The sequence below is a fragment of the Trichophyton verrucosum genome, assembly GCF_000151505.1.
Source record: "Trichophyton verrucosum HKI 0517 chromosome Unknown contig00379_1.f1.exp, whole genome shotgun sequence".
Classification (NCBI taxonomy): Eukaryota; Fungi; Ascomycota; class Eurotiomycetes; order Onygenales; family Arthrodermataceae; genus Trichophyton; species Trichophyton verrucosum.
The window spans coordinates 67,660-90,639 of record NW_003315384.1 but is presented as its reverse complement, the minus strand read 5'-3'; the positions used below and the strand labels follow the sequence as shown (position 1 = coordinate 90,639).

The following is a 22,980-nucleotide window of genomic DNA, read 5'->3' as shown; positions in this document are numbered from 1 at the left end:
ATATACCTCTTTCTGCAAAGCATTAGCGGGCAAGTGCTTTTGTCATAGGTATACCCCGTACAACTTCTCTTGTCCCTATCCGTTTTCAAACTGTTCTGGACCTGGAGCTAACTGGGTTTTTAGGACATTCATCCGTCCAACCCAAGGCCATAAGGGTATCAAAAGAAAGGCCGCTGTGGTGATAGAGCTGTCAATCTGTTCCTAGTTCAAAGTGCAATTTGCTTCTACCGAGCTAGAGCTTGTTTTTGCACTCTGTCAAGTTTGTTTAGTAGCTCCTCAGACCGTTATAGTTTGAGCGCGAATTCTACTTGGCCTGATTTTTCATCATAGTCTCAGTATCAGACTGGCTTCTCAAAAGTTCGTCAAGAACGTATCACTACATTGATTTTGCGACTTGAGTTGATTTGCAGCTCGGTTACTTTACACTATTCGCAAAAATGCCTCTCAACCATCCGATATACCATAAGGATGAGACTGTCCTATGCTTTCACCATGATATCCTCTACGAAGCAAAGATAATAGCATTGCGGCTTAGTGATCCAGAAGATCGAAAGAGCCCTTACGAATATCGTGTTCATTACAAGGGCTGGAAACATACGTATGTTACCCTTATCCTCCCTGCCAGCACGCACTATGAAGTTCATTCAATAGATTCAACGACAAGGGAAATCTTCAAATGTTCATTCTACCTTGTTGGACAGGAATATTAGAATTCTCAATTTAAATTTGGAGATGATGAGCTGGGGGTATTAGCTGACAACTTTTTTTTTCATTACAAACAGATGGGATGACTGGGTTTTCCAAGATCGACTTCGAAAAGCTACAGAAGACAACAAAGAGCTCGCCGCTACGTTGAGACGGGAGGCAGAGGCAGCCTCGCGCAAGAAATCTAAAAAGAAAAAGACTACAGCAGCTTCTGATCCGGGTTCCACCCTCGGAAGCGATGACAGACAATCATCCATCCCAGCCAGGGGAACGAAGCGGGGGAGAGACACGGAGATCGAAAAGGTACGGAAGCTCTATGATATTGCCACTCTTTAGTCTTTAGCATATTCCCTTTGTGTTAATTGTTTAATCAGGAGGATGAATTTAATGCACGCCCATCTATTCGCATAGTAATACCAGATAACCTCAAGGCGCTCCTTGTGGATGACTGGGAATATGTAACCAAAAACAACCAGCTTGTTCCACTTCCAGCAAAAGGACCGGTTTCCACCATACTCGATCATTACTTTGAAGAAGAAAAACCAAAACGGGCCAGTGCTTCGGATATTGATGTGCTCGAAGAGGTAGTAGCCGGGATTAGAGAATACTTTGAAAAGTCCCTCTCTAAGATTCTACTTTACCAGTTTGAGAGACAACAATACCAAATGATTAGCAATAAATGGGAATCCGGAGCTGAAGGATACGTCGACAAAGGGCCATGTGAGGTGTACGGTGCTGAGCATCTTGCACGTCTGTTCGGTATAACATCCCCCCCCCCCCCCATCACGCCATATTTATTTTTATCCGGCATACTGCTAACGAGTGTCTTTACCATTTAGCATCTCTACCTGAGCTTATTGCTCAGACAGGGCTGAGCCAGCAAGCTACACAGAGATTACGTGAGGAATTATCAAAGTTCTCTATGTGGCTTAGCAAACATTCTGACCGTTACTTCTCTGCCAAATATGATGCTCCAAGCAAAGAATACATTGACAAAGCCAAGGGGGTAAATAGCCAGGATGCTCCTGGCACCGCCACGGCCCGCCTCTTTGAAATGGACAAGCAAGAGAAATCCGACTAGGCTTGTGTTTAATAGACTGCGATCAGCTATCCAATACTTTCTACTTTCGTTTACTTTGTTTTCTCTTGATCGACCTTGTTCTATTTGGTCTAGGTCTTCTGCGGGATTGTGTGAGCTGGCGCTGGATTTCTTTCTATTAAGCGAGGTGGGCTTCTTTAATCCTTTTGTTACAGACTCTTGTGTAATAAGTAACCCACAGTCTTTCATGCATAATTACTTATTTACACCATATATCTATCCTGTATACCTGTCGCATTGCACAGTGTGGCGCAGAAGGTCAAGATGTTATACATTGTTGCACAAAGTAGAAATGAATATGGCAATTTAATAGGAGTCCCATTTTAAGGAGCAAATATAAACATTGTAGAATTATTCGAAAGTAGAAGATTATTTCTAAATGGAGCCACACAGCATTTACCCACCCGATGTGTGCTTCGTCGCCATCAGAATGTTTGGCTGTTCTGGCTGGGATATTATGGTGGTGACATCCTCCACTGCGGTTCTTGCGATGCGCTTTAACTGGGGCTTCCAATCCGCATCGCGCCACTTTTCCCAGTTGATCAAATCATCGTTCGCTCGAATGCTAAGCGTCGAGTAGCCTTCCTTGATAATCTGATGGACTTCTCTGGGACTGAGCCTTTTCTTCCTTGCGGGCGGAGGAGAGGAAGCAGTCGTTGATTCACCACTCTTGCTACCAGGTCGGGATGCATCCGCTGAATCAGCCACAAATAACAGGGAGTGAAAATGTGTTGAAACGCTGATTAGGGCATTAATTGAGAGGGTTGAATTGGTGGAGTGGGAGGATGTGACCGAGAGATGTTTGTAAACGTCGCGGAAACGCTTGAGAACGGAGTCTGCTTCCACAACTTTGTAGAAGAGGTCATCATAAGATGACGGGTCAGGAAGGAAGGTGTCGCCAGCGGATATGCAAAAGGTAATAAGATCGATCAGGTCTGCAGTGACAGTTTGGATATGCGGGCTATGCATAAGGTCCATTGAATATGTGGTTAGGAAGCGTGTCAGCGTAAGTAGGGCTCGCCAGAGCTCGGACCAGTGATATGAAAAGCGAACTTTGTTGGAGGATGCATATGTGAGAAGGCGGAAGAGTACGATGATCGTGTGGCTGTGCAGTTGGCGTTAACATCAACTCGCGTAAGTATACGCTAGATGGAGAGCTCACCTGTATAAATATGTGTCAAGGCTCCGGCGGAGGTTATGGTTTATGGTATCAACTAGAATGTCAAATATGACAGTTGCTAGAACTCTCTCCCCGTTTACCAATGGGAGGTGCGGAGCTCGCTGACGACAAAGTCTAACCCTCGCATTATTCTCATCACTGCAAATTTGTTTACAGATGACAGGGTCCTCCACTAAGTTTCGAAGTGAGAAAAGATTGGCTTCTGCATACAACGCCACTCGAGCTGAACGGTATGCATGCTGCAATAAGTATGATGTCAATGAAAGGAAACTTGCAAATGGAGCCTCTTCAGATCTCTTCTCGGCGCTGGTGGTCACTAAGGTGTGACCAAAGAGCTTGTTTGCATTTACGAAATCATAGATGGCTAACAAGACAGCTGCTTCTGGTGATGGGCTAAAAAAATGTATTAGCATCGTGGAGCTCGTACAAGTAAATCAGCCAGCTTCACTCACAGGGCTTTGAAACGCTCCTTCATCTCTTCCACGGTGAGAGGCTGACTTTGGTGTCTTCGTCCTGGGGCGAGGAAGCCAAAGCTGAAAAATGATAGAGTTGTATTCCAATTCCAGCCCTCAGGAAGATCATCTTGGACGGAAATATACGAATTCCTGAGAGAAGCGCATGCAACGCCTGCCCCCCTAACAACCTTTCGTATCGCAGTTTCATTTACGAAGTCATTCAGCCGTAGCTGATAAGGATTTTGAAAATCGAATTTGTTGTAATTTGCTAGGAGGCCAAGTAACAAGAAGGGCCTTAATACTTGGGTGTGGGTATCAGAATCATGTATGAACTTGGAATCCGTTAACAGAGCCTGGCAACGACGGGAAATAGCAGCAAAGAGTTGTTGAAATTGAGCTCACCTTCATTAGCGATGGAAAAAGATCTCGATGAATAAAGTATGACATAACTCCTGTCCTATACGCCCCACCAACCATTGCCATAGCAGTATCAATTGCTTTTAACCGAACATCCACTGCCCCATAGTTAACAAGGTGCTTTAGGTGAGGTATATTGGTATTCGAGTGCTTACATGAGCTGCCATTCCGTATGAGTGAATCCAGAACGGTTACAAACTCGGAGCAAATATAGTCAACTTCATCGAGCCCTGCGAGAACTGCAATGATATCCGAGCTTGGATTGGTATATTTCTTTGATAATGCACTAGCCAGGAAAGCAGTTAAAGTCTGTCAAAACCCGTTAGATATTAAAACATTCAGTGAATAAGGTATTTCCGGATCTGACCTCTAATGCATTCGCGCTTGTCGTAATATTCCCAGAGGCTGCTTCTTTGATGGCGCGAGCAAAGAGTTGTTGTGTTTGGGACTAGAGTAAGTCAGCATTACCGGAGCCCATGCATAAAAAGGATCCTAGCATCTTACTTGAAGGTGTAAAATGTCGTGAGAGCTAATACTAGCTATCATTTTCGACAGATACACCCTGTCTGGCTGAAGGAGGAAAAACTCCCGCCAAAAACCCTCTGTTGGGTGAGCATAGTCTGAGTTCTAGAACAATACATTAGCACAGCCATCGGCAATACCATCATCTTTGGAGGTTAAAAAGTAGCGTACAAATAGTAAGGTCTCGTATAGCTTCACTATCTTTGGCTGAAACGTCTCAGGCCGGGTCTGCTGAGTTAGAGGGGAGGATTCCATGGTGGTGTCGCTTGTTTGATCCGCCTCGTTTTGATAGCATCGCTGTCTCGCGACAAACTTGTAATGGGTTTTGCTAGCTGCGTAGCCGAGTGAATATTTAGTTAATTATGGAGAACCCCTAGTTACATCACAGCGATATGCATGCCAGCATGTCCCAAGTCTGTATCCTCAAGCTGCCTGATCTCAAATCGTTTGCTTGCGAAGTTGATGCTAAAGTGTTCTCCTTTTATCTTACTCAGCAATGCTGATTGGTCGAGTGCCGCTAGTAGCATCAAAACGAATAAGCATGCATAAAAAAGGGGGAACACGCGTAACTGTCAACTAGTTTACTAGGGGGGATATTCACCTGGTTATCATACGGAGTGCGGAGCAACCTAAACACCATGGACACTCATATTCTCCATCGTTGCTTCAAGAGAGGATGCACTCCCAATAGTCGCTCTTTTATGAACGAACGTATCTTGGCTCATAGTGAATTTCTTCAGTTGCTTAGTCAGCTCGTTTCGCAATAAATATTTATTTGAACGACTTCATCGCAAAAAGATAAGCGTCAAGCAGCTCAGCGTTCATCAGCAACAATGATATCCCACTGTTTACAGAGTACCCTAGTTACTCTTTATACCTCATTTAGACCATATTTAGTCTTTTCCAGGCTCGGCCACCGTGCTTTTAGAACTTCTAAGCGTATAAGAGGGGATTGACACCATGCCTTGTGGAGAGATGGTTATGCAGATATCATGTCCTAGCTTTCATTTCGAATCTAGGCTAGGATTGCAGACCTCAGTTCATGATCCCAACTGCTTTGGGTCAAATAATCCAAGAATTCCTGATCATTATTCTTTGTTTGACTCCGATTCGATCAAAAACGTGGCTGTTGTGACCTCTCCTTACACTTAAACCATACAGTTATCTACGAGCTACCCGCTACTTCCCTGAGATATATACCCTAAAACCTGAATATGGAGATACCATCAATACATATGTGTTCCACTGCGTGATGTTTGCCATATATCACTTAGAAAGCATGCAGCCACCCGATGACTATTATCGTCTGAGTTTACACTTGATCCATATTAAGTGTGAGATACTCTACTTGCCAAGAGTCAGTCTTCGAGAGAGGATACCTAGGTGCCCATGCTTTCTAGATATCACTAGTTTGTGCATGGTCTAGGGAATATCAATCTTTATAAAGTATTGTACAGGAATTGCACTGAAAGCCTCTCATGGCTATCGCTCTTGGTTCTCAAGAGCCTTTCCAATGCTGCAAAATTCCTCCGTTAGCCCGCGTGTCCTCGGACACACCAGCCTAGTGCATGCAGAACCTGCCCCTGTCGTTTAGACTAGCCATGGAGGGGCCAAATATGCCTGTGACTTGGCATTCAGCAGATAAATCCTCCGGATGTTTATCGTCCTCGAGATATTTTTGATGTGATATGATATTTCTTACATGCGTGAATTAATAAACAATGATACGGATATATGCTCTATTCTATAAAGCTGCGGGGCCCAGTGACATATGCCAGATAGAAGGAAGATTTCGATGAACATGGGTTTAATCTCAATTACTCACCGAGTTAGCTGCCGATTAGGATTCAGCCACAAAAACCAAAGTGTGGGATCCAACAAAATATCGGGTCGTTCGTCCCCGCACCTGGCACATTCAGCAACATTCAATGCCCATACCTGCTCCTTGAACGGATTTTATCGCCATATCGGATGAATACGAACGGAATCAAGGACATGAGAAGGCTCAAGAAGCCCAGCAAGCTGCATCCCCAGGCTATACCCAATTGGCGAAACATTGGGACCGCAGCAAGTGGCAACACGGCTCCAAAGATACTGCGACAACAGCTTGCAGCTGCCATGGCACTGGCGGCGTATTCGTGATAGGCATCGATCAGATAATTAATCAGAGCCACAAATATGAGGAAGAACCCCATCCCAAACGGTATACCCGCCAGCATAGGAACGATCCAGTGTATATCTGGCGAAGAACTCCATCCGAGCCAAAATAGGGCAACCATGTACAAGGGACCTCCTAGACACGCCAGAGGAAGCCGCTGGTATTCCTCGATGGAAGACCAGCTGGTTCTTCTTGATTTTGCACGCTGCAGAAATGAGTCATATGCTAAGAAGATTCCCAGGCCGATACCAGCTCCTACAGCGACTATGGACTAGAGTTAGCAAGCCAATCTCTGTTTCAATTTTTGGCATCAGCACGTACTAGGGAGAAAGGCCAAGCCTGCTATGCCATCGCTCATCCCGTAGACCCCCTGAAATATCAGAGGATACGCTTCGAAGTACATGACTTCATCAAAATCAGTCAAAGTTGTATAGTTACGAGGGCAAAAGTGGACACTCACAGAATATTGCACTTGCATATGACAGATAAAGGCAAGTGAAGGATAGGATTGGCTCACAGAAAAGCATGTAGAGTGGGCGGGCGAGCGCCTTGGTGACGACTCCCTCACCACGCCGTTGCGGCTGCTTCATCAGGGCCGGCTGAAACGTTTCCGGGAGAAACAAAACTGGAACCAGAGTTGCAACAGCAACGATGAGTGACACCCAAAAAATCCATTTCCATCCCGCAGTTGCAACAAACCCTGCGATTACTGGAGCGAACTGCGGGCCGGCAGCAGTGACCTAAGTCGATCAATCAGTGACATGCAGGATAATCGGAGCTGAGAAGGATTCAAATCATTACCGCCATTGAGAGGGCCATAACTCGACCCCGAGTCAGAGGAGAGCGGTATATGTCTGCAAAAATACCTCCGGTGACTGCAATCGGGGTGGATGCGAAGATACCGCATAGTGATCGAAATATGATCAACGCCAGCCAGCTTGGGGCCACAGCGCATGCAAGTGTGAAGATGGTAAAGAGCACAAAGCTCCCAATCATGACCACTCGTCGGCCATAAACTTCACTCATGGGCCCGAAGGCCAGGGGTCCGGTCACGTATCCGATCAAAAAAACGGAAGTGGGCAGAGCAAGCTGAGATTCTCCCTGCACGTTCAATGCAGCAGCAATGAACCGAATTCCCCCACTGGGGATGGTGGAATCAAAGACGCTGTTGAAGAGCGTTAGAAGACCGACGAACGCCACGAAGGTTTTCTTACTCTGCCGCGTAATGTAAGCGAGTCCTTCTTCAATCTTAGGAAGCTGGGAGGATGCTGACTTACACCTGGCCAAGTTGCAGGTTCCAGAGGGTTCTCTGCCCTACCCATTATACTCTCTCCACCGATTTTTTCTGGTTTGACCTGAGGCTCCTGGATATATTGGTTGGCGGGGAGCCTACTATCAAGTTGGTCCTCTCTTGAGAGGTCCATTCTCGTCCTTCTTATGGAGAGATATGGGATCGGTGGGCGATTTTTCAGATTGATGCTCCCTCATATTTTCACTATTTAAATAGTGTTTAAGGGAATCAGGAACTTTATGTCGTTACTTTAAGCTTGGGAGCGGAGTACTAGGCTGGTCTTAGTTGTATGTGTGGGGTTTCTTTGCATATTAAGCCCAGGTTAGCCTATCAATGTTGCTCGGTCTTGGATGGTGATACGGCCGTGGCCATACCCGACGTGGGATACGGGCCACATACATATATAATGCAGCCAGACAGGGAAGTTACGGGGCTAATGAGCCGATACTGCTTCTCTCCCGACTACTATTGTACGAGCAAGCTCAAGAAGGCTGAATACTAACGTGCATGATCCTTCCATCACAGCCTTTCAACGCGTAACTATATGGAGTCACTCGTATAAACGATTACATCCCGGTTGAGGGTCGAGCCGTGAGCAACGGTGAACACGCCACATGCACATCTCGCAACTTTGCATTGCATGGCAGGTCTGTATGTTAGTACCGATCAAGCTTGGGGAAAGGCATTGAGAGTCGGTGCTACCGAGTAAGTATAAAATCATGATAGGATCCTGGAGACCTGGAGTCAAAGGCCAGTCAATTGACACCTACCTTCACTGACTATACTTCTTACGCAAATTGCCCTTATCCTTCTATATACGGCCGCCAGTGCCTATTTTCAATTCAACATGGCGATACCTGTAGTCAGCCCAGAGTCGACCGCAGCCGTTGCGGACCTTATCAGGTTGCGTGAGCAATTCGTCAAGGAGAGACTCATCTTTGTGGAAAGCAACCGGATGATCCCAATTCTCAAGCTTCTTGGAGCTACCCATGAAGACATGGAGAAGATCAAGACTGTTAGCAATAGCTTGCCCGACGACCCTACCCTACCCTTCCGGAAAAGCAAGAACGCCCGATTCTGCTTCGATTTTGAGCAATCCAAAGTCCGCCGTCTTGAATTCCAGCCTTTCATTCTTTCAGCTGAGGAGGATTTTGTCAGGCATGACTCAGGCCAGGTCAGGAGATTTGCAGAGGTAGAAGACGATCTCCAGGGCAATTCGACACTGCAAGCCCTATTCGTATTCAAAGCATTGATCTTCCATGGGGTCCCATTCAAGCAGCGGCCGAGGCTGAATTATGAGACAGAGAACTTCGTCTGCACACTCTTCAATCTGCGGACTGTCACTAGCCCGGATATCCTTGGTGAGCCGGCTCTTGAAGGTGTGCATAGTGACGGTGTGGATTTCACCATGACGACCTTCCTGGGTAGCGAAAATATGGCCGGTGACAGTGCAACAACGTTTGTGCACGACATGCGCGCAAAGAACGCTCTGCGTTGGAACGAAGTCAACCCGGAGCATACCTTGGGCAGCCATCAGCACCGCGAATTCTTGGATACGCTCCTGTTCGTTGATCACGAACGAAAGCACAGCCTTTCCCCAGTCTATGCCATCGACCCGAGCCGTCCAGCCACCAGGGATATGCTCATCTTCTTCACCCGAAAACCGGTGGTGGAGGGGCACCCATCACATCCTTTCGATTCGTTGAACTCCCACACATCTCTTTCCATGGAGGTTGGCTTAGCTTAAGCATGTAGCTGGTTTCCTTTCCTTTGCAATATCTTCTCCCATACCTCTTTCCATCTGTCATTTCTCTCTTCTATTCATTCTATTCATTCCTTTTATCCTTGTTCAGGTATGAAAAGTTAGATGGGGTATGGGGTCAAGCATAGATCGTTGAAGACGCTAACTAAGCTTCGGGCCGAATGCAGGGCTAGTTAGCCAAGCCTACTTATCCTCTCCTTTATACGAGGGTTTTGGCTGGGGCGCCGATTGGACCCCATAGCCGCAAAACTGGAAGATTTAGATGGCTCACAGAGAGCCCCAAAAACCAGATAAAGATGACAATGCAGTTCCTCTAATACTACACTCTTTTACCGCTATCTACTTGTTAGTAGTCCAATTTGCCTTTTCGGCGCTTTTGAAAAAGTGGCATGATCGGGTGATGAGTCAGCTTCCGCAGGGCTGATAATTACACAGCTCTTATTGGTCAATATTTTATCATGTGATCCGGTCCGAGTTTTTACCGACAATATTTGATGACTAATCACGGCAATCTTCGAGCGACGAAAACGATAACAAAAAGTCCGTCTTCCAAACATCTTGCTCAATTACTTTCCCCGTGCAATAGCAGCATTTTATTAGCAGTTGCCTTCCATCCCTCTGAGCGTTCGTGCAGGCGATTAGTTAATGATTCTCTAGCTGTCACCGCTTTTTCAGTTACCATGTCTCTGTGTCATACATCCGTGAAGCCTGTGACATCATCAGCGCTTCGGGTTCTGCTCAGACGACAGCAACAATGTCCACGGGGCATCAGACTATTCTCGTCCACCCGCCCAATATACTCGTCCTCGAAACGTGAACTTCAGACGGCAACCGCTTATCGACCATACTCTTTGCCCGAGTCCGTTGTTCCGCCGCCCCGGAATGCGGGAACCCCAGACACATCCATCTCCCATGCAATCCCGGGACTAAACACTACGCCAACATATCCACCACCGAAGGACACGGTGTCATCTAAAGATGATGGCAACGCTTCCATATCGTCTTATTCCTTGCCAGAAAACGAAGCCCAGAAGTCGCAACCTGTATCCAAGAACGGAGCCACCCCTTCTTCGGAGACGAAAGCGAAGCCGCGAAAGAGTAAACTACGGGCAAGAAAAGCTGCCGTATCACTCACACCAACTGCGCTATCCAAACTCCGAGACCTTGTTTCCCAGCCAGACCCGAAGCTGATCCGGATAGGTGTGAAGAATAGAGGTTGCTCGGGACTATCATACCATCTAGAATACGTTGAGAAGCCAGCTCCTTTCGACGAAGTAGTTGAACAGGACGGTGTTAAAGTCTTGATTGATTCTAAGGCTCTTTTCAGCATAATTGGAAGTGAAATGGACTGGCACGAAGACCCACTGAGCAGCCGCTTCGTATTCAACAACCCAAACATCAGTAAGTATCTCTCCTTGTTACCCAGATAGAACAAACGCAACTCTAACCGTATTGTTATATAGAGGATGAATGCGGCTGTGGTGAATCGTTCATGGTATGACTGTAGGATTCGCACTATATATACTACTGGTTCTGCTGCTTGCTCTTTTATTACAGCGTTGGATTGGCGTTTGGGTGACGGAAGATTCATCTAAAGCCTGGGCTGGGTCAATACTTTTTGCATTACCTTCTGTACATTTCTAGATACTTATCACACTCCAATAGCATGTTATACCCACTCATATAACGAGTATACAAACCCTCAAACCATAGTTGCATGAGATGTTTCGACAGCCCACCATGGCATATTATATGATTGATAGTGGCTATCTATACCGATAACTATATACTGGCAGCAATCACAAGTACATTAACTCACTAAGCCTGTCATGAAGATCAAGAACTCTGCATCTGTCAAGAACATGGTAAAGCTTCTAATAATAGACGTAGATCTTGAAGCTCGCACGTGACAGTATTTCCCTTTACCGCAAACGCTGACGTTTCGATTCAAAGATATTACAGATCTCTAGAACAGCCGACGAGAGGAGATGGAGGACTTCAACCGGCTGCCTCTGGAGCTGGAGTTACTTCTTGCCATACGATTTTCCGCCTCTATACCAGATATATTTCTCGACATACCCGATCCCAACAGCACCACTGTCGCGGGGCTTAAGCGTCTAGTTCGCGACAGGCTCCCTCCGGACCTTACATCGCGGCGCCTTAGACTCATTCATGCCGGCAAGTCACTAGATGATTCAACCTCACTAGCAACACAGATTAAAGTTGGGAGGAATAGCCATTTACGTGGCCATCATGGGAATGGCCAACGAGCACCTTCGTCAGGCTCGCCTTCGGAGCCCGGTTCAAGGGTAGCGTCCCCTTTCCTGAAAGGCGGATATGCCACTTCGGGCTCGTCATCAACCGTATCTCAGACTGCGCCGGATCCGTCAGGAAAAGGGAAAGCTCCGGTCCGAGACCAGGGAGAGCCTAGGATATATATACATTGTTCGATAGGAGATATAACGCTTACGCCGGCGGAGCTTGATGCCGAAGCTCGTGCTGCTCGTTCAGGGCAGGATGCGCTTAAGTCGAACACCTCTGCCAATGACTCCGCGGGCTCAGCTGGTCTGGACAGCTCTGCAGGACCGAGCCGGCCATTAGATGGGGGCGATGCTTCAACGGCAGGCGGTGATGGGTCTAATATTACTCCTACACCTGCACCACAGGGATTCGATAGATTGTTATCTGCTGGATTCACACCAGCAGAGGTGTCATCTCTTCGGTCCCAATTTCTGGCCCTGCTTTCCCTCTCGCATACTCCAGATACGTTACCCTCCGGTACAGAACTGCGCAGATTAGAAGATAGATGGATGGATGAAGGTTCAACTGAAGCTGGTGTTGCTGGCTTAGGAGGAAATAACGAAGATTCAAACATATTTGGGGATATGAATACCGATAGCACTGGTGGTAGTGGCCCATTTGGATCCGGAACTTCACGCGCACTAGACGATATGTTATGGGGCTCAGTCATGGGATTCTTTTGGCCTGTGGGCTGTGCTTTATGGCTTCTAAGGGAAGAAGGGGTATGGAGCTGGAGAAAAGGGCTAGCTGTATTTGTAGGGGTGGTAGTTAACTTCGGGTTCGGGGCAGTGAGGATGTTGAGTTGAAGGGCTCTTGATGGCCTTTCACTGCGGTACTGTATGATTATGCCATCGAGAAATTTCCTGCTGACTGACATATTTTGAGCGACTATTGAAAAGGATACTTGAATATATATGATTTATAAGAGTAATATAGTATAATGAAAACATTAACAATTGGACGACGGGGGTAGTTGATGACAAGACATTGGGCACAACTCGAAATCTAAAGAGGAAAAGCAGGACCGTATTCCAAATGTTGGGAATGAAAGAAATTAGGGGAATGTATTCGTACAAACAATCATAAAAGGGGTTCGCTGGTGCCATAAAGGGGAGAACGCTGAAAAGTCAGGAAGTCCTTGCGTTTCAGCGGAACTTGCTATAAATCACACCAATAATCAATAAGACTAGCACTGTGATGATAGCAATAGTGATTATCCGATTGGTAGCCATCCTAGTTGAGAAGCCTGAGTCAGTATGTTTTCGTCTTCAGATTTGTAAAGCCGGGAATGTAGGGGTTACTACCTACGAGCCATCCCCCTCAACGTCTTCACGCTTCGGTCAACGTAACCTTCACTTTCCAACAACCCTGCTCTGGTATGCTCGATCGTCTCACGTTGACGGTATAAATCGGCAAGGGTATCCCGTCCAATCTCCTCAGTTGATAGTGCCACTCTCTGGCTGTCTTGTAGACGGGCAGAGCTTCTCTCTAGCCTCTCTGTACCAGAAAGGAGTTGCTGTCTCTGCTCTAGATGTTGGTCATGGGTACTGTTTGGATCATCGGTATAGCGTTCTCCGAATAGAGCTTTACGGTCATCCGACAGCGAGCGTAGTTTCCGCTTTGTGTTGTCGACGTCTGTGAGGTAGTTTCTGAAGCGGGAGTTTATCTTGGAACGAGTTGATGATGGGATGTTTTCCTTCTCCATGCGCATTTGGTCAAGCTATACAGAAGCCTAAATTAGCAACGGTAATAAGAGGCAGTCAAAAGACATACCATATGGCCAAGCTATGAAATTTATGCGGTGTCTTAGGGTAGGTGTCTTACAAGTTCGTTTGCTTCTTCCAACGCCCTCTCCGCCTGTCTGATAGCCGCCTTCCGCTCCTCCCCGGAAGCTTCAGCAATCTGGTCGAGCTTCTGGTTGAGATCGGCCTGAACAAGCTTTAGCTCTGCCTCATAGCTGCTGAACAGCTCAGAGCCGGCATCTGTGTCGAGAGTATTGGCCATAACGGTCGGCTAGGGTATTGTCTTGCTGCGAAGGAATGCGCTGGTTGTTCGAGGGCAACGAGAAGTGCAGACTTGACAGATAAGGGATCGCGGGGGAAGCTAAGCCAGTATAAGTGAAACAAGGACCCAAACGACGGTACTGTACACTATGCAGGGTTGTTGAGTGCCGCAGGTATGGTCAATGTTGATCAAGCTGTCGGTCGGTTGCTGGCAGCTGATGGCTGACGATGTTGAAAGGCATCAAGGTAAGTCGTGTATTTTTGGATTACATCATGGAACGGATGATGTTACTCCGCATTACTAGCCGTATTTAGATCAAGTGTATTAAATACACGTGACATATGACCATCTTAGGTAAGCACGAATTATCGCTCACGTGCTCGGAACTCATCCATCTCCCATGGATTCCCCTGCATAAACTGAATGTCGGCGATTCTTGATTCTAAGGGTACAGCTATGGAGTTATAGCTTCTTGAATGAAGTGGCCTATTTGTATCAGTATATGAGGAAACTAAAAGACCTCCTACCGGCATGTACGGTTGTCTTCGGTGCGCGGTAACGGTACGATTCATCTGTGCTTGTGCAGGCGTTGACGGAATATACAGCCAGCTACCTAATACATATACTCCGTAGGTAGCCTGGTTATTAATGGTATTATCCAGTTTCAAAGTACCCTCCATGGGTTGAAGTTAGTTTATATACAATCGCCAAATAGTAGATTATGCTAAGCTTGCCACCTAATTTTCCCAGACTACAAGGGCTATCTCGATATTTGACTGCCGTATTGTAAATTGAAGCCTAGCTGGAAACGGAACAGTGTCGTAGTATCGGCACTTCATTAATTATTCAGGGTTTTTAGACGAATGAGGACAGGCAGAGGATTTTTGAGCAGCTATTGCATACATGGTCATACACGATAAAACAAGAGGGAAACCCAGAAACGGAAAACTTAAGAGATAAAAGCGCCAGTCTCATTAGCCACAATGCTGGCACTGCGCTTCGCATCAATAAACAGGTCCTGGCATTCGGCAATATCAGATTCCTCGATACCATTTGGTCTGCCGTTGACCCGTGCAAGGATACTAGCTGGGGTTAACAGCTGCAGAGCATAGCGCAAGCTGACTTTATTTCCATGCTCTGCAAGGCTGGAAAGGGCGGCATCTGTGATTTGGAGGCCTTCTGTCTTGGCACGGAGGCGGATGATAATTTTGACTTCCTCAGAGTTGTATGGGTGGGTTGGGATAATAAGGAGACGAGCAAGAAGATCGGAGGGAATACCGTGGGCAGCAACTATGTCATCGGTGCCGCGGATGACGGTGTTACCACGGTTGGAAGCCAGGATTACAATTGGTGAAATGGATGATTCGAGAGCGCGGTTGAGGTAAGTAAAACATTCGATATCGAGCATGTGGACCTGTCAGAGAAGTTAGCAAAGCCGGAAAGCAGACAGACAGGGGCGAGCATACCTCATCAATGAACAAAACACCAGGGACAAGCTCGGCAACTCCTTGGTCAATGTACCGATTAACGACCTTGTTTATTTCTTGCCGTAGCTTATCAGTGATCTCGGTCTTCTTCTGCTTCATCAATTGGCCCATCATGCTCATTATATCCTGCCCTCCCTGGGGTCTGGCATTCGCGACATCCAGATCGTGTAGTGTCACATCTTGGACTATTTCCTTCTTCTTGTGAACCTCGCCTTTGGGTATTGGGACGTATTCTTCAGCCTCGAGGTCAAACTCCGTTGCATAGGCATCGGATCTCCCGACACGCTTGCATGCCCCGGTGTTCGCTTCAATATAAATCACATCTCCAACGGTAACCCGTTCCTTCTGGATAGCTTCGTATATGCTGGGATCGAGTCGTAGCTTCTTGGTTCCTCTATATGACTTCAAACCAATAATCAGGTGGCTTATCGTTCTACCATAGCCGCCCAATGGGTTCTCCGCCTCTTCTGGGGTAAGTTCTGTAACTTCGCCTTCGTACACTTCCTTCGTTTCCCGAACTCGAAGTCCTACAACGTATTAGCAACGTTATCTCATCACAGCCGCTATATTGTGGGACGTACCGATTGCACGACGAAAGTTCTCCATCAGCGCTTCTGTCTTCTTTACCTCTGCCGAGAAGATCTCACTGGCAACGATGGGACAGAAAGGAACCTTTGTTCCCAACTCCTGAGAGACAGCGAGCGCCAAAGCTGTCTTTCCAGTTCCCGGTCCTCCAGCAAGCAGCACGGCCCTACCAGCCATCTTCTTGCTCTTGATTAAATCGACAATCACGCCGCATGCCTAGAAGTGACATAACTGTTAGCCAGCAAGCTCTTATCCTGCACAATTAGCCAAAGGCGGAGATCCATACCTCTCTTGCAGGGACCTGGCCAACGAATCCATTCCCGGAGACCTCAGCGGTGCCATCAGGACGCAAACCAAGCCCTTTGATATGAGTATGCGCGGCGGTCCTGTTCTCGCGCGAGCTCCCCTTCACCTCGCTGATGTTCACCATGGCTGTGGATGAAGCAACTTATATCGGCAAAACCAGCACGGTCCAAAACTCGCGTACCTCTACCTCCCGAGCGTATACACAGCAAACGTAAGAAGAACAGCTCGTCTTTATCAGAGCAGAGACAGAAGACGTGGTTTTCTCTTCGTTGTTTTGCGCCTGGAAGAGCTGCTTTTTTCTTTTTTGGAGTTGAGATGCGATTAGCTCTCGCGCTAAGCCTAAAAGAGAATAAGCCGGGAGTCGCTGGAAGAAAAAAAGCGAAACGAAAGAAACTTGAAGCAGCGGAGATCAAGAAGAAGAAGAAGAACAGGGCGACATTGCACGGCCGGACAGACAAGCCCGGAGACGAAGACGGCTTAGAACTCGGCGTAGGGCCTGCGATGCTACTGCTATAACTCAACATGGCTCTCCACGCAGCGGTTTGCTCCGCCAGACAGCTCCCTCGCGTTTCTCTTCTCACAGCTTCCTTCAGCAACCTCTCCCTACAAGCAACCCGATCTTTCTCTACGACCCTACCGACACAGCGGGCGGCCACTCTTCCTGCTGAAATCCCCCCATACCCTTATGGTCCCAGACGCACCTTCAAGCAGGCGGACAGCGGGCTCTACGGCGGCGCTACAATAATATTCGGAAACAAGATCTCCAAGGGCCGGAACAAGGGCAAGACACGAAGAATCTGGAAGCCCAATGTGCGAAAAGAGAAAATCTACAGCAAGGCCTTGGATGAAGAGATAGAGCTCAAGGTCACTCATGGCGTTTTGAGGACGATTAATAAAGTGGGAGGACTGGACGAATACCTACTCGGCGACAAACCCGCTAGAATAAAGGAATTGGGCATGTTTGGCTGGAAACTACGGTGGAGGGTGATGACCTCGCTGGCAATGAAGGAGAAATTTGCACTGGAGAGGCAGCAGCTGGGCCTACAGGAGCCAGAGACGTTTGAGCAATTCCTGGCACGACACTCGGAGAGCGAGAAAATCGAGGCCGCTACCGAGCACGATTTGAGACGGCAGCAGGAGGCCCACGAGGCGGCTACACCGCTGACTGCTGCATCAATGGGAGAGATGAATGCTCCTGAACTCAGGACGAACCCGGCCTAGATTTGAACTCGCATCAAATATGTTCAATGGGTTTTGCTTGCGGAGCGTTGGTTTAGGTCCTGGTTGTTTTATTACTTTCCATTGCTTGTATATTAGAGCCTCACTTTCAAAAATCCTGTATAACACGAGATGATCTATCAATCTATCCATCTGACAAGTAGTTACAGACAGGTCATACCGCATTATCTGTCCTTTAAACTAATGTACAGTGTCTCAGCACTGGATGGACCTCAAAGTACCCCGGATTAACCTCTCCCCGAGCCGCATATTCTGGCCAAGAGGTTCAGCCCTTTCAAAGTTGATATCTAAAGTGTTTACAGAAGGCTAACAACAAGGCCAGGAGGGTGCTTTTTCAACGGCTTTCTGCTTCCTACGCACCGGGCCGGCTATGAAACGCTGAAACAGAATCGGAGGATTTATATCGTTGGTCTCCCGGCACTGATAGCGCTGGGAGAATCGCTCTCAGCTGTTAAAGATGCAATTTGCATTGCCGCCACGAAAGACGTCTCGTCCTCCCATTTACTCTCGATCGTCCCCTACAGTCCTTCGACGGCGACAGTTGAAGTCATTTGCCGTTATAGGCTGCATTGTCGTCTCGGCTCTCTTCCTCATCTTCCACCTTTTCTCCTCCGGCTCGTCTTCAGTCGATACCCCTGTTGCGAATGGGCCTCCTGTCGTTATTGTCACCGTTCTTGACACGGACTTCTTTAGCAACACGTATATACAGCGGATAAAACAGAATAGGGAGGATTACGCGAAGCGTCATGGTATGTCATTGTCACCTGCAGCGGATGACCTGGCCGATTCCGTTTATTGTTATATCAGCCCGGAGGATGTTGGTTGAGCTGACGCGCAATCTCTACTAGGATATGTCAACTTCTTTGCTAGCACCGCAGACTATGTCCCTGTTATGAACCTCCCCTCAGGCGCAGTGGTGCCTCGGAGCTGGGCCCTCGTTCCGGCCATGCGACATGCCATGACCAAATATCCCGGCAGCACATACTTCTTTCATCTCTCCCCCCATTCCGTCATCATGGATCCAACCATCTCGCTCACGTCACACGTACTGGAAAAATCAAAGCTGGAATCCCTCATGATTAAAGACACCCCTGTTGTGCCACCAGACAGTGTCATCAAGACCTTCACTCACCTGTCTGGAAACGACGTTGACCTGATTATCACGCAGGATGCAGAGAACCTCTGCCCAGGGAGCTTTATCATCAGGAGAGGCGAGTGGGCGAATTATTTCCTAGACGCCTGGTTTGATCCGCTGTACAGGAGCTATAACTTTGCAAAGGCAGAAAACCATGCCCTGGTAAGTAACATGTTCATTCGAGGGTGACTGATGCTTTGAGTGGTATAGCTAACTTTCCCCTTAGGATCATATTGTACAATGGCACCCGACCATTCTGGCCAGACTAGCTCTTATTCCCCAGAAAATTATCAACGCCTATTCTCATGAAGCTCCGAAGCCCGGTTCAAATGGGCTATATACAGAGGGTGATTTCATTGTTCGTCTAGGCGGATGCGAGACGACGCCTGCACGAAACTGTGAGAAAGAAATGGAACCTTACTGGAATAAATGGTCGAAGGCTTATGCCCAAGTTTGATATCTAAAATGGAACATTTAGGGGGTAAGGCAGCTGTGGTAACCTGCATTTATGAGCGTATCTTTCTTGATTTAACACGTCGTTCCTCTTCCCTTTTTTCCTCGCCCTTTCATTTCTAATTTTTACCGTGTCGGATCGGCTTTTTATCATATAATTTATGTCACTTTTCCCTTTTCTTTTCTTTTTGCTTTGATGTAACAGTATGGTTATGCTCAGGGGTTTGCCCGCAGGCTGGTAGCCTTGGATGAGATAGACGTCTCTTATGCTTTCTTGTTAAATCCTTGTTTTCCTTTGATATGTGCTGGTAAATCTGAATACCTTTCGTAGCTTCTAGCTTATGGGGAAAAACCTTCTAAGCCTCTAGTTTAAAGCCCTAGCCACAGAATGTAGGGGCTAGTATCCAAGTTTGCCAGCACTGATCGATCCACTCTAGCAGATCTCGATTTCATTACCACACGATGTCATCACCTAGTCGATCTCCTGTCACTAGATCGACCCAGCAGTCGTGAACCAGGCTGGGGTATTGTTAGGTAGGGGTATGTAAACAGGATGTTACTGACGGGGCGATGGGGACGGTTCGGCCCGGCAAATCGGAGCTTGGAATCAGATAGAACTCATAAACTAAAAATAGCAAGTTTTTTTTGTTGGGTCCTATGCAACTAGACTAGGTCCTAGGATATGCAGTTATGATCAAGTAAGGACTAAGGCTAAGATAACGCCCTTGATAGTCTTGTGGCATGGTAATAATGGTGGAGAGGCTTCGGGTTTCACAAACGCCGGAAGTTGTGCATCCCGGACTACATATTGTGCACCTCCATACAGATGTAGCAGTGACGGCAGGTGCTTGCCGGGAATGACAATCCGCCAGTAGGATTCACAAGGGGAAGAAGGAAGAAAGTACCGGCAAGGCTAGCGCACCTAAATTACCAGATACCAGGCAGCATAACAAAGCGCTTTTTCTTGTACTTGTCCCCGAATTCACGGCGGTATCGCTTCTCCTTTTGGCTAGCCCACTTCATCATGGTGCCGGCACCCACCACTAGGAAGAGTAGGACACTCCAGTTTAGCCCGCTAACAAGGTACACCCCGACCCAGGCCATCACTTCGAAGAGGTAGTTTGGACACGTCACCCAATCGAAACCGAAGCCAGTGGGTATCACGCGCTCTGTGCTACCTGGTTTCCTGAGGCTTCTCAAGGTGAGATGGGTCGAGAGATTGGACAGCTGACCTATGAGGAAGAGTACCAGGCCTGAATATATCAACGCTGGGTTAGGGTGGTCGGTGGCTGTTGGCGATGAAGGCGAGAATACCCAGTATGCGAGGTTTACACCGCCAAGGAGCCAGTAATGGGCACTATTCCGGAAAACATAGGTAAAAGGCATCGTCGAGACACTAAATCGGTGGACGAACAGGGTTTCCAGCTCGCGCTTGATGAAGTGGAGTGTCAGCAAGGTGCAGGTCAAGGCCTGCAGGTCAGATATAGGAGGCAGTGGCTTAGGACTTCGGTATATGTAAGGTCGTAGGCCATAGAGAACCAGTGGGTGAATGATGAGGGGTCCTAAGTATTCGATAATGAAGACTGTACGCCATCCTATTTGAGGTCCTGTTTATTTTCACCTGGTATTAGCACTGCTATCTTTGCACAACGATGAGAGGATATGGAGGGCAGCCAACGGACCCAAGTCTTTAACATAGATGACACTCTGATTTCTGACTCCAGTACTCGACACTGTAACACGGGCGTCGTTTTTCAGGAGACTACCATCGCTGCCCTTGGTGATCCTAAGCCGGGTAACCGGGAAACCAGCTCGCCTAGAAATCGTGGAATAAAGCGCGGCAAGGCTATCCTCAGGGCCAATTGAGATTTTTTCTGGAAGTTTGGATATGGGCTTGCCTAATTAAAGGGAGTAAAACAAGATGAATTAGTGAGCTTGTACCTTGGAAGGTAAAATAAGTAGAATATGCTGGACAATGGCCATGATGAGGGGGAAATTAGAAGCATCAGCTGCGAGCATTACTTACCTCTCGGCTTGACCTCTAGCAAGATTCCTTGGCTTGCCATGTCTCCAGGTACCAATCACCGTTTACTGGTAGGTATTGCGCTGGATGTGGGGAGTTGGAAAATATTTCAAGGTTCCATCGCATTTGCTGTTGATCGTGAAGTTGCAAAAAGGATGCAGCAGCTTTGGAGCTTAGTGATTATATAAGATTAACGATCACGTGTTCACCTGGCCCCTTGATCCATAGCTGGCTACTACGTCAGTCTACTTTGCGCCAAAAAGGATTCTTGGGCTTTGCTTAGATTGCTTCATCAAGGGGCGAAGATGTCCAAACTGATGTTTACTACATAGCCCTCTTTCCGGCTGTTTTCCTTTTCTGCAGATTGCCGCTCTGCATCTACAAACAACGCATGCTTGGTCTAAATATGGTTTCTTAAGTAAGCGTGACATAAGCATTGCGGCCCGTATCTTGTCCCGTTTAGGCAAACAGCCAACCTCTACTTCGACCTCATCTCCATCTTTCAACTCTGCGGTCTTCATCTTTTCGTTTTGTTTTCTCGCTGACTCGCTTTTCTTTTCGTTTCTTTTTCAGGAGCCATAATGTGTTGCGTGGACAGGGCTCTGCGGGATCATAGATGCTGGTCATTTTCTATCAAAACGAAGGTCACGCTCTGTGTTGCAGCTGTCTCGTTACCGATCTAACTACCTCCATGATTGGCCTGCTCGTTAACTAACTGCACAGGAGACCCAGCGCTCCCCAACCATCCCGTCCATTTTGCAACAATATCGTTCGTTCTTTGGACGTACCAGAGATCCCGGGTACAAGGACCAGAGTCGGTGATATTTTACGGACGCATGCTTGGATGCTTGTGAACTCAAAAGGAAGCCTGCTGCGCGACAGGGGTAATTGTTTGCACAGAGATTGATAAAGTCAAGCCTAAAATGCATCATGATGGCCCCCTCGTTTTAGTCCTATTTACGTACATCCATGCTGACTAGGCCTTTGTACTTGTGCTCTCTCCCAAGCAGGTAAAAGCTCAAGCACGCTCCCTGCTTACCCACCAACCATGGACCATATACTACAACCTCCTCACAAACAAGTCCGCTCCCAGCTTGGCTACATGGATGGCAGTCTTGCATATAAGGTCTTTGAGCGCACCAATAAAACGACACCGTATTGAATCCAAAGCATCCCCGGACCTATCTGATACCGAAACGCTAACCCAGCAAAGCTTGTGCTTGTGAACGCTGTTTCTCTTGGTTCTCTATTGACTACTTAGCTTTTTGCTTTTTTAGCCGTGTTTTACAAACACTATCGCTAGTCATCTGTGTTATCAGATTTATTGTAGCTTGATGCTTGCATCAGAAGCCGAACCAAGGGTCGGAAATGCATTTGCCAGCCTGGCAAGTCGCGCATCCAAAAGCAATAACTCTAGAAATCTCTGCCTCTTACCCTTTCTCACCCTTTGCAGCAAAGAAATAACACCTAGCTTCCCACCACCAACAAGAACGATGGGGGTTTGATTATAAACTAACCGTCACTTGCTCTTTCCCAGGTTCAAGTCCACGGGATCTTCCTTCCAGGCACGTTTTCGTCTGCTTTTGCGCCAGATTTCAAGCTATTATTGCCGATGGCGATGGAGGTCTGGACAATATAAGAATGTGACTAGGATGCTTCCATTCTCATATTCGCCGTTCCTCTATCTTAATACCCGCGTTCTCTAGACCTTGATATCCGTTTATTTTTATCATTATCACCATTATTATTACTATTCTTCTTCTTCTGGTTCTCTCAACCTATCTTCGCTGAGACCGGGCCTCAGCGCCCTTCGCTCATCGACCTTAATAACCACTTGTCCCTATTTCTCCTAGGTATA

General features: G+C 47.3%; 11 protein-coding genes across 11 annotated transcripts; 6 read left to right on the top strand and 5 right to left on the bottom strand.

The window, feature by feature from the left end:
* Nucleotides 1–437: 437 nt before the first annotated feature.
* On the top strand, nucleotides 438–1,786 carry TRV_04992 (uncharacterized protein; the record flags this gene model as incomplete). Its single annotated transcript, XM_003020870.1, has 4 exons — nucleotides 438–598; nucleotides 783–1,008; nucleotides 1,080–1,455; nucleotides 1,545–1,786. The coding sequence occupies 4 exons, from the start codon at nucleotides 438–440 to the stop codon at nucleotides 1,784–1,786; spliced, it is 1,005 nt and encodes a 334-aa protein (XP_003020916.1).
* Nucleotides 1,787–2,200: 414 nt separating this feature from the next.
* Nucleotides 2,201–4,905, bottom strand: TRV_04991 (uncharacterized protein; the record flags this gene model as incomplete). Its single annotated transcript, XM_003020869.1, has 7 exons — nucleotides 2,201–2,909; nucleotides 2,967–3,377; nucleotides 3,437–3,792; nucleotides 3,842–4,165; nucleotides 4,361–4,483; nucleotides 4,550–4,706; nucleotides 4,760–4,905. The coding sequence occupies 7 exons, from the start codon at nucleotides 4,903–4,905 to the stop codon at nucleotides 2,201–2,203; spliced, it is 2,226 nt and encodes a 741-aa protein (XP_003020915.1).
* A 1,398-nt stretch (nucleotides 4,906–6,303) lies between these two features.
* TRV_04990 (MFS transporter, putative) lies at nucleotides 6,304–7,960 on the bottom strand (the record flags this gene model as incomplete). The annotated part of the gene is made up of 4 exons (XM_003020868.1): nucleotides 6,304–6,800; nucleotides 6,997–7,276; nucleotides 7,338–7,793; nucleotides 7,814–7,960. The coding sequence occupies 4 exons, from the start codon at nucleotides 7,958–7,960 to the stop codon at nucleotides 6,304–6,306; spliced, it is 1,380 nt and encodes a 459-aa protein (XP_003020914.1).
* A 714-nt stretch (nucleotides 7,961–8,674) lies between these two features.
* TRV_04989 (uncharacterized protein) lies at nucleotides 8,675–9,574 on the top strand (the record flags this gene model as incomplete). Its single annotated transcript, XM_003020867.1, has 1 exon — nucleotides 8,675–9,574. The coding sequence occupies one exon, from the start codon at nucleotides 8,675–8,677 to the stop codon at nucleotides 9,572–9,574; it is 900 nt and encodes a 299-aa protein (XP_003020913.1).
* A 695-nt stretch (nucleotides 9,575–10,269) lies between these two features.
* Nucleotides 10,270–11,019, top strand: TRV_04988 (uncharacterized protein; the record flags this gene model as incomplete). The annotated part of the gene is made up of 1 exon (XM_003020866.1): nucleotides 10,270–11,019. One exon carries the CDS (start codon nucleotides 10,270–10,272, stop codon nucleotides 11,017–11,019), a length of 750 nt encoding a protein of 249 aa, XP_003020912.1.
* Nucleotides 11,020–11,418: 399 nt separating this feature from the next.
* On the top strand, nucleotides 11,419–12,696 carry TRV_04987 (conserved membrane protein, putative; the record flags this gene model as incomplete). The annotated part of the gene is made up of 2 exons (XM_003020865.1): nucleotides 11,419–11,454; nucleotides 11,560–12,696. The coding sequence occupies 2 exons, from the start codon at nucleotides 11,419–11,421 to the stop codon at nucleotides 12,694–12,696; spliced, it is 1,173 nt and encodes a 390-aa protein (XP_003020911.1).
* A 494-nt stretch (nucleotides 12,697–13,190) lies between these two features.
* On the bottom strand, nucleotides 13,191–13,894 carry TRV_04986 (uncharacterized protein; the record flags this gene model as incomplete). Its single annotated transcript, XM_003020864.1, has 2 exons — nucleotides 13,191–13,610; nucleotides 13,715–13,894. 2 exons carry the CDS (start codon nucleotides 13,892–13,894, stop codon nucleotides 13,191–13,193), a joined length of 600 nt encoding a protein of 199 aa, XP_003020910.1.
* A 949-nt stretch (nucleotides 13,895–14,843) lies between these two features.
* TRV_04985 (uncharacterized protein) lies at nucleotides 14,844–16,143 on the bottom strand (the record flags this gene model as incomplete). Its single annotated transcript, XM_003020863.1, has 3 exons — nucleotides 14,844–15,308; nucleotides 15,361–15,908; nucleotides 15,963–16,143. The coding sequence occupies 3 exons, from the start codon at nucleotides 16,141–16,143 to the stop codon at nucleotides 14,844–14,846; spliced, it is 1,194 nt and encodes a 397-aa protein (XP_003020909.1).
* Nucleotides 16,144–16,404: 261 nt separating this feature from the next.
* Nucleotides 16,405–17,493, top strand: TRV_04984 (uncharacterized protein; the record flags this gene model as incomplete). The annotated part of the gene is made up of 2 exons (XM_003020862.1): nucleotides 16,405–16,761; nucleotides 16,831–17,493. 2 exons carry the CDS (start codon nucleotides 16,405–16,407, stop codon nucleotides 17,491–17,493), a joined length of 1,020 nt encoding a protein of 339 aa, XP_003020908.1.
* Nucleotides 17,494–17,968: 475 nt separating this feature from the next.
* TRV_04983 (uncharacterized protein) lies at nucleotides 17,969–19,103 on the top strand (the record flags this gene model as incomplete). The annotated part of the gene is made up of 3 exons (XM_003020861.1): nucleotides 17,969–18,260; nucleotides 18,360–18,808; nucleotides 18,873–19,103. The coding sequence occupies 3 exons, from the start codon at nucleotides 17,969–17,971 to the stop codon at nucleotides 19,101–19,103; spliced, it is 972 nt and encodes a 323-aa protein (XP_003020907.1).
* A 923-nt stretch (nucleotides 19,104–20,026) lies between these two features.
* Nucleotides 20,027–21,165, bottom strand: TRV_04982 (uncharacterized protein; the record flags this gene model as incomplete). Its single annotated transcript, XM_003020860.1, has 3 exons — nucleotides 20,027–20,682; nucleotides 20,866–20,997; nucleotides 21,126–21,165. 3 exons carry the CDS (start codon nucleotides 21,163–21,165, stop codon nucleotides 20,027–20,029), a joined length of 828 nt encoding a protein of 275 aa, XP_003020906.1.
* Between the last annotated feature and the right edge of the window lie 1,815 nt (nucleotides 21,166–22,980).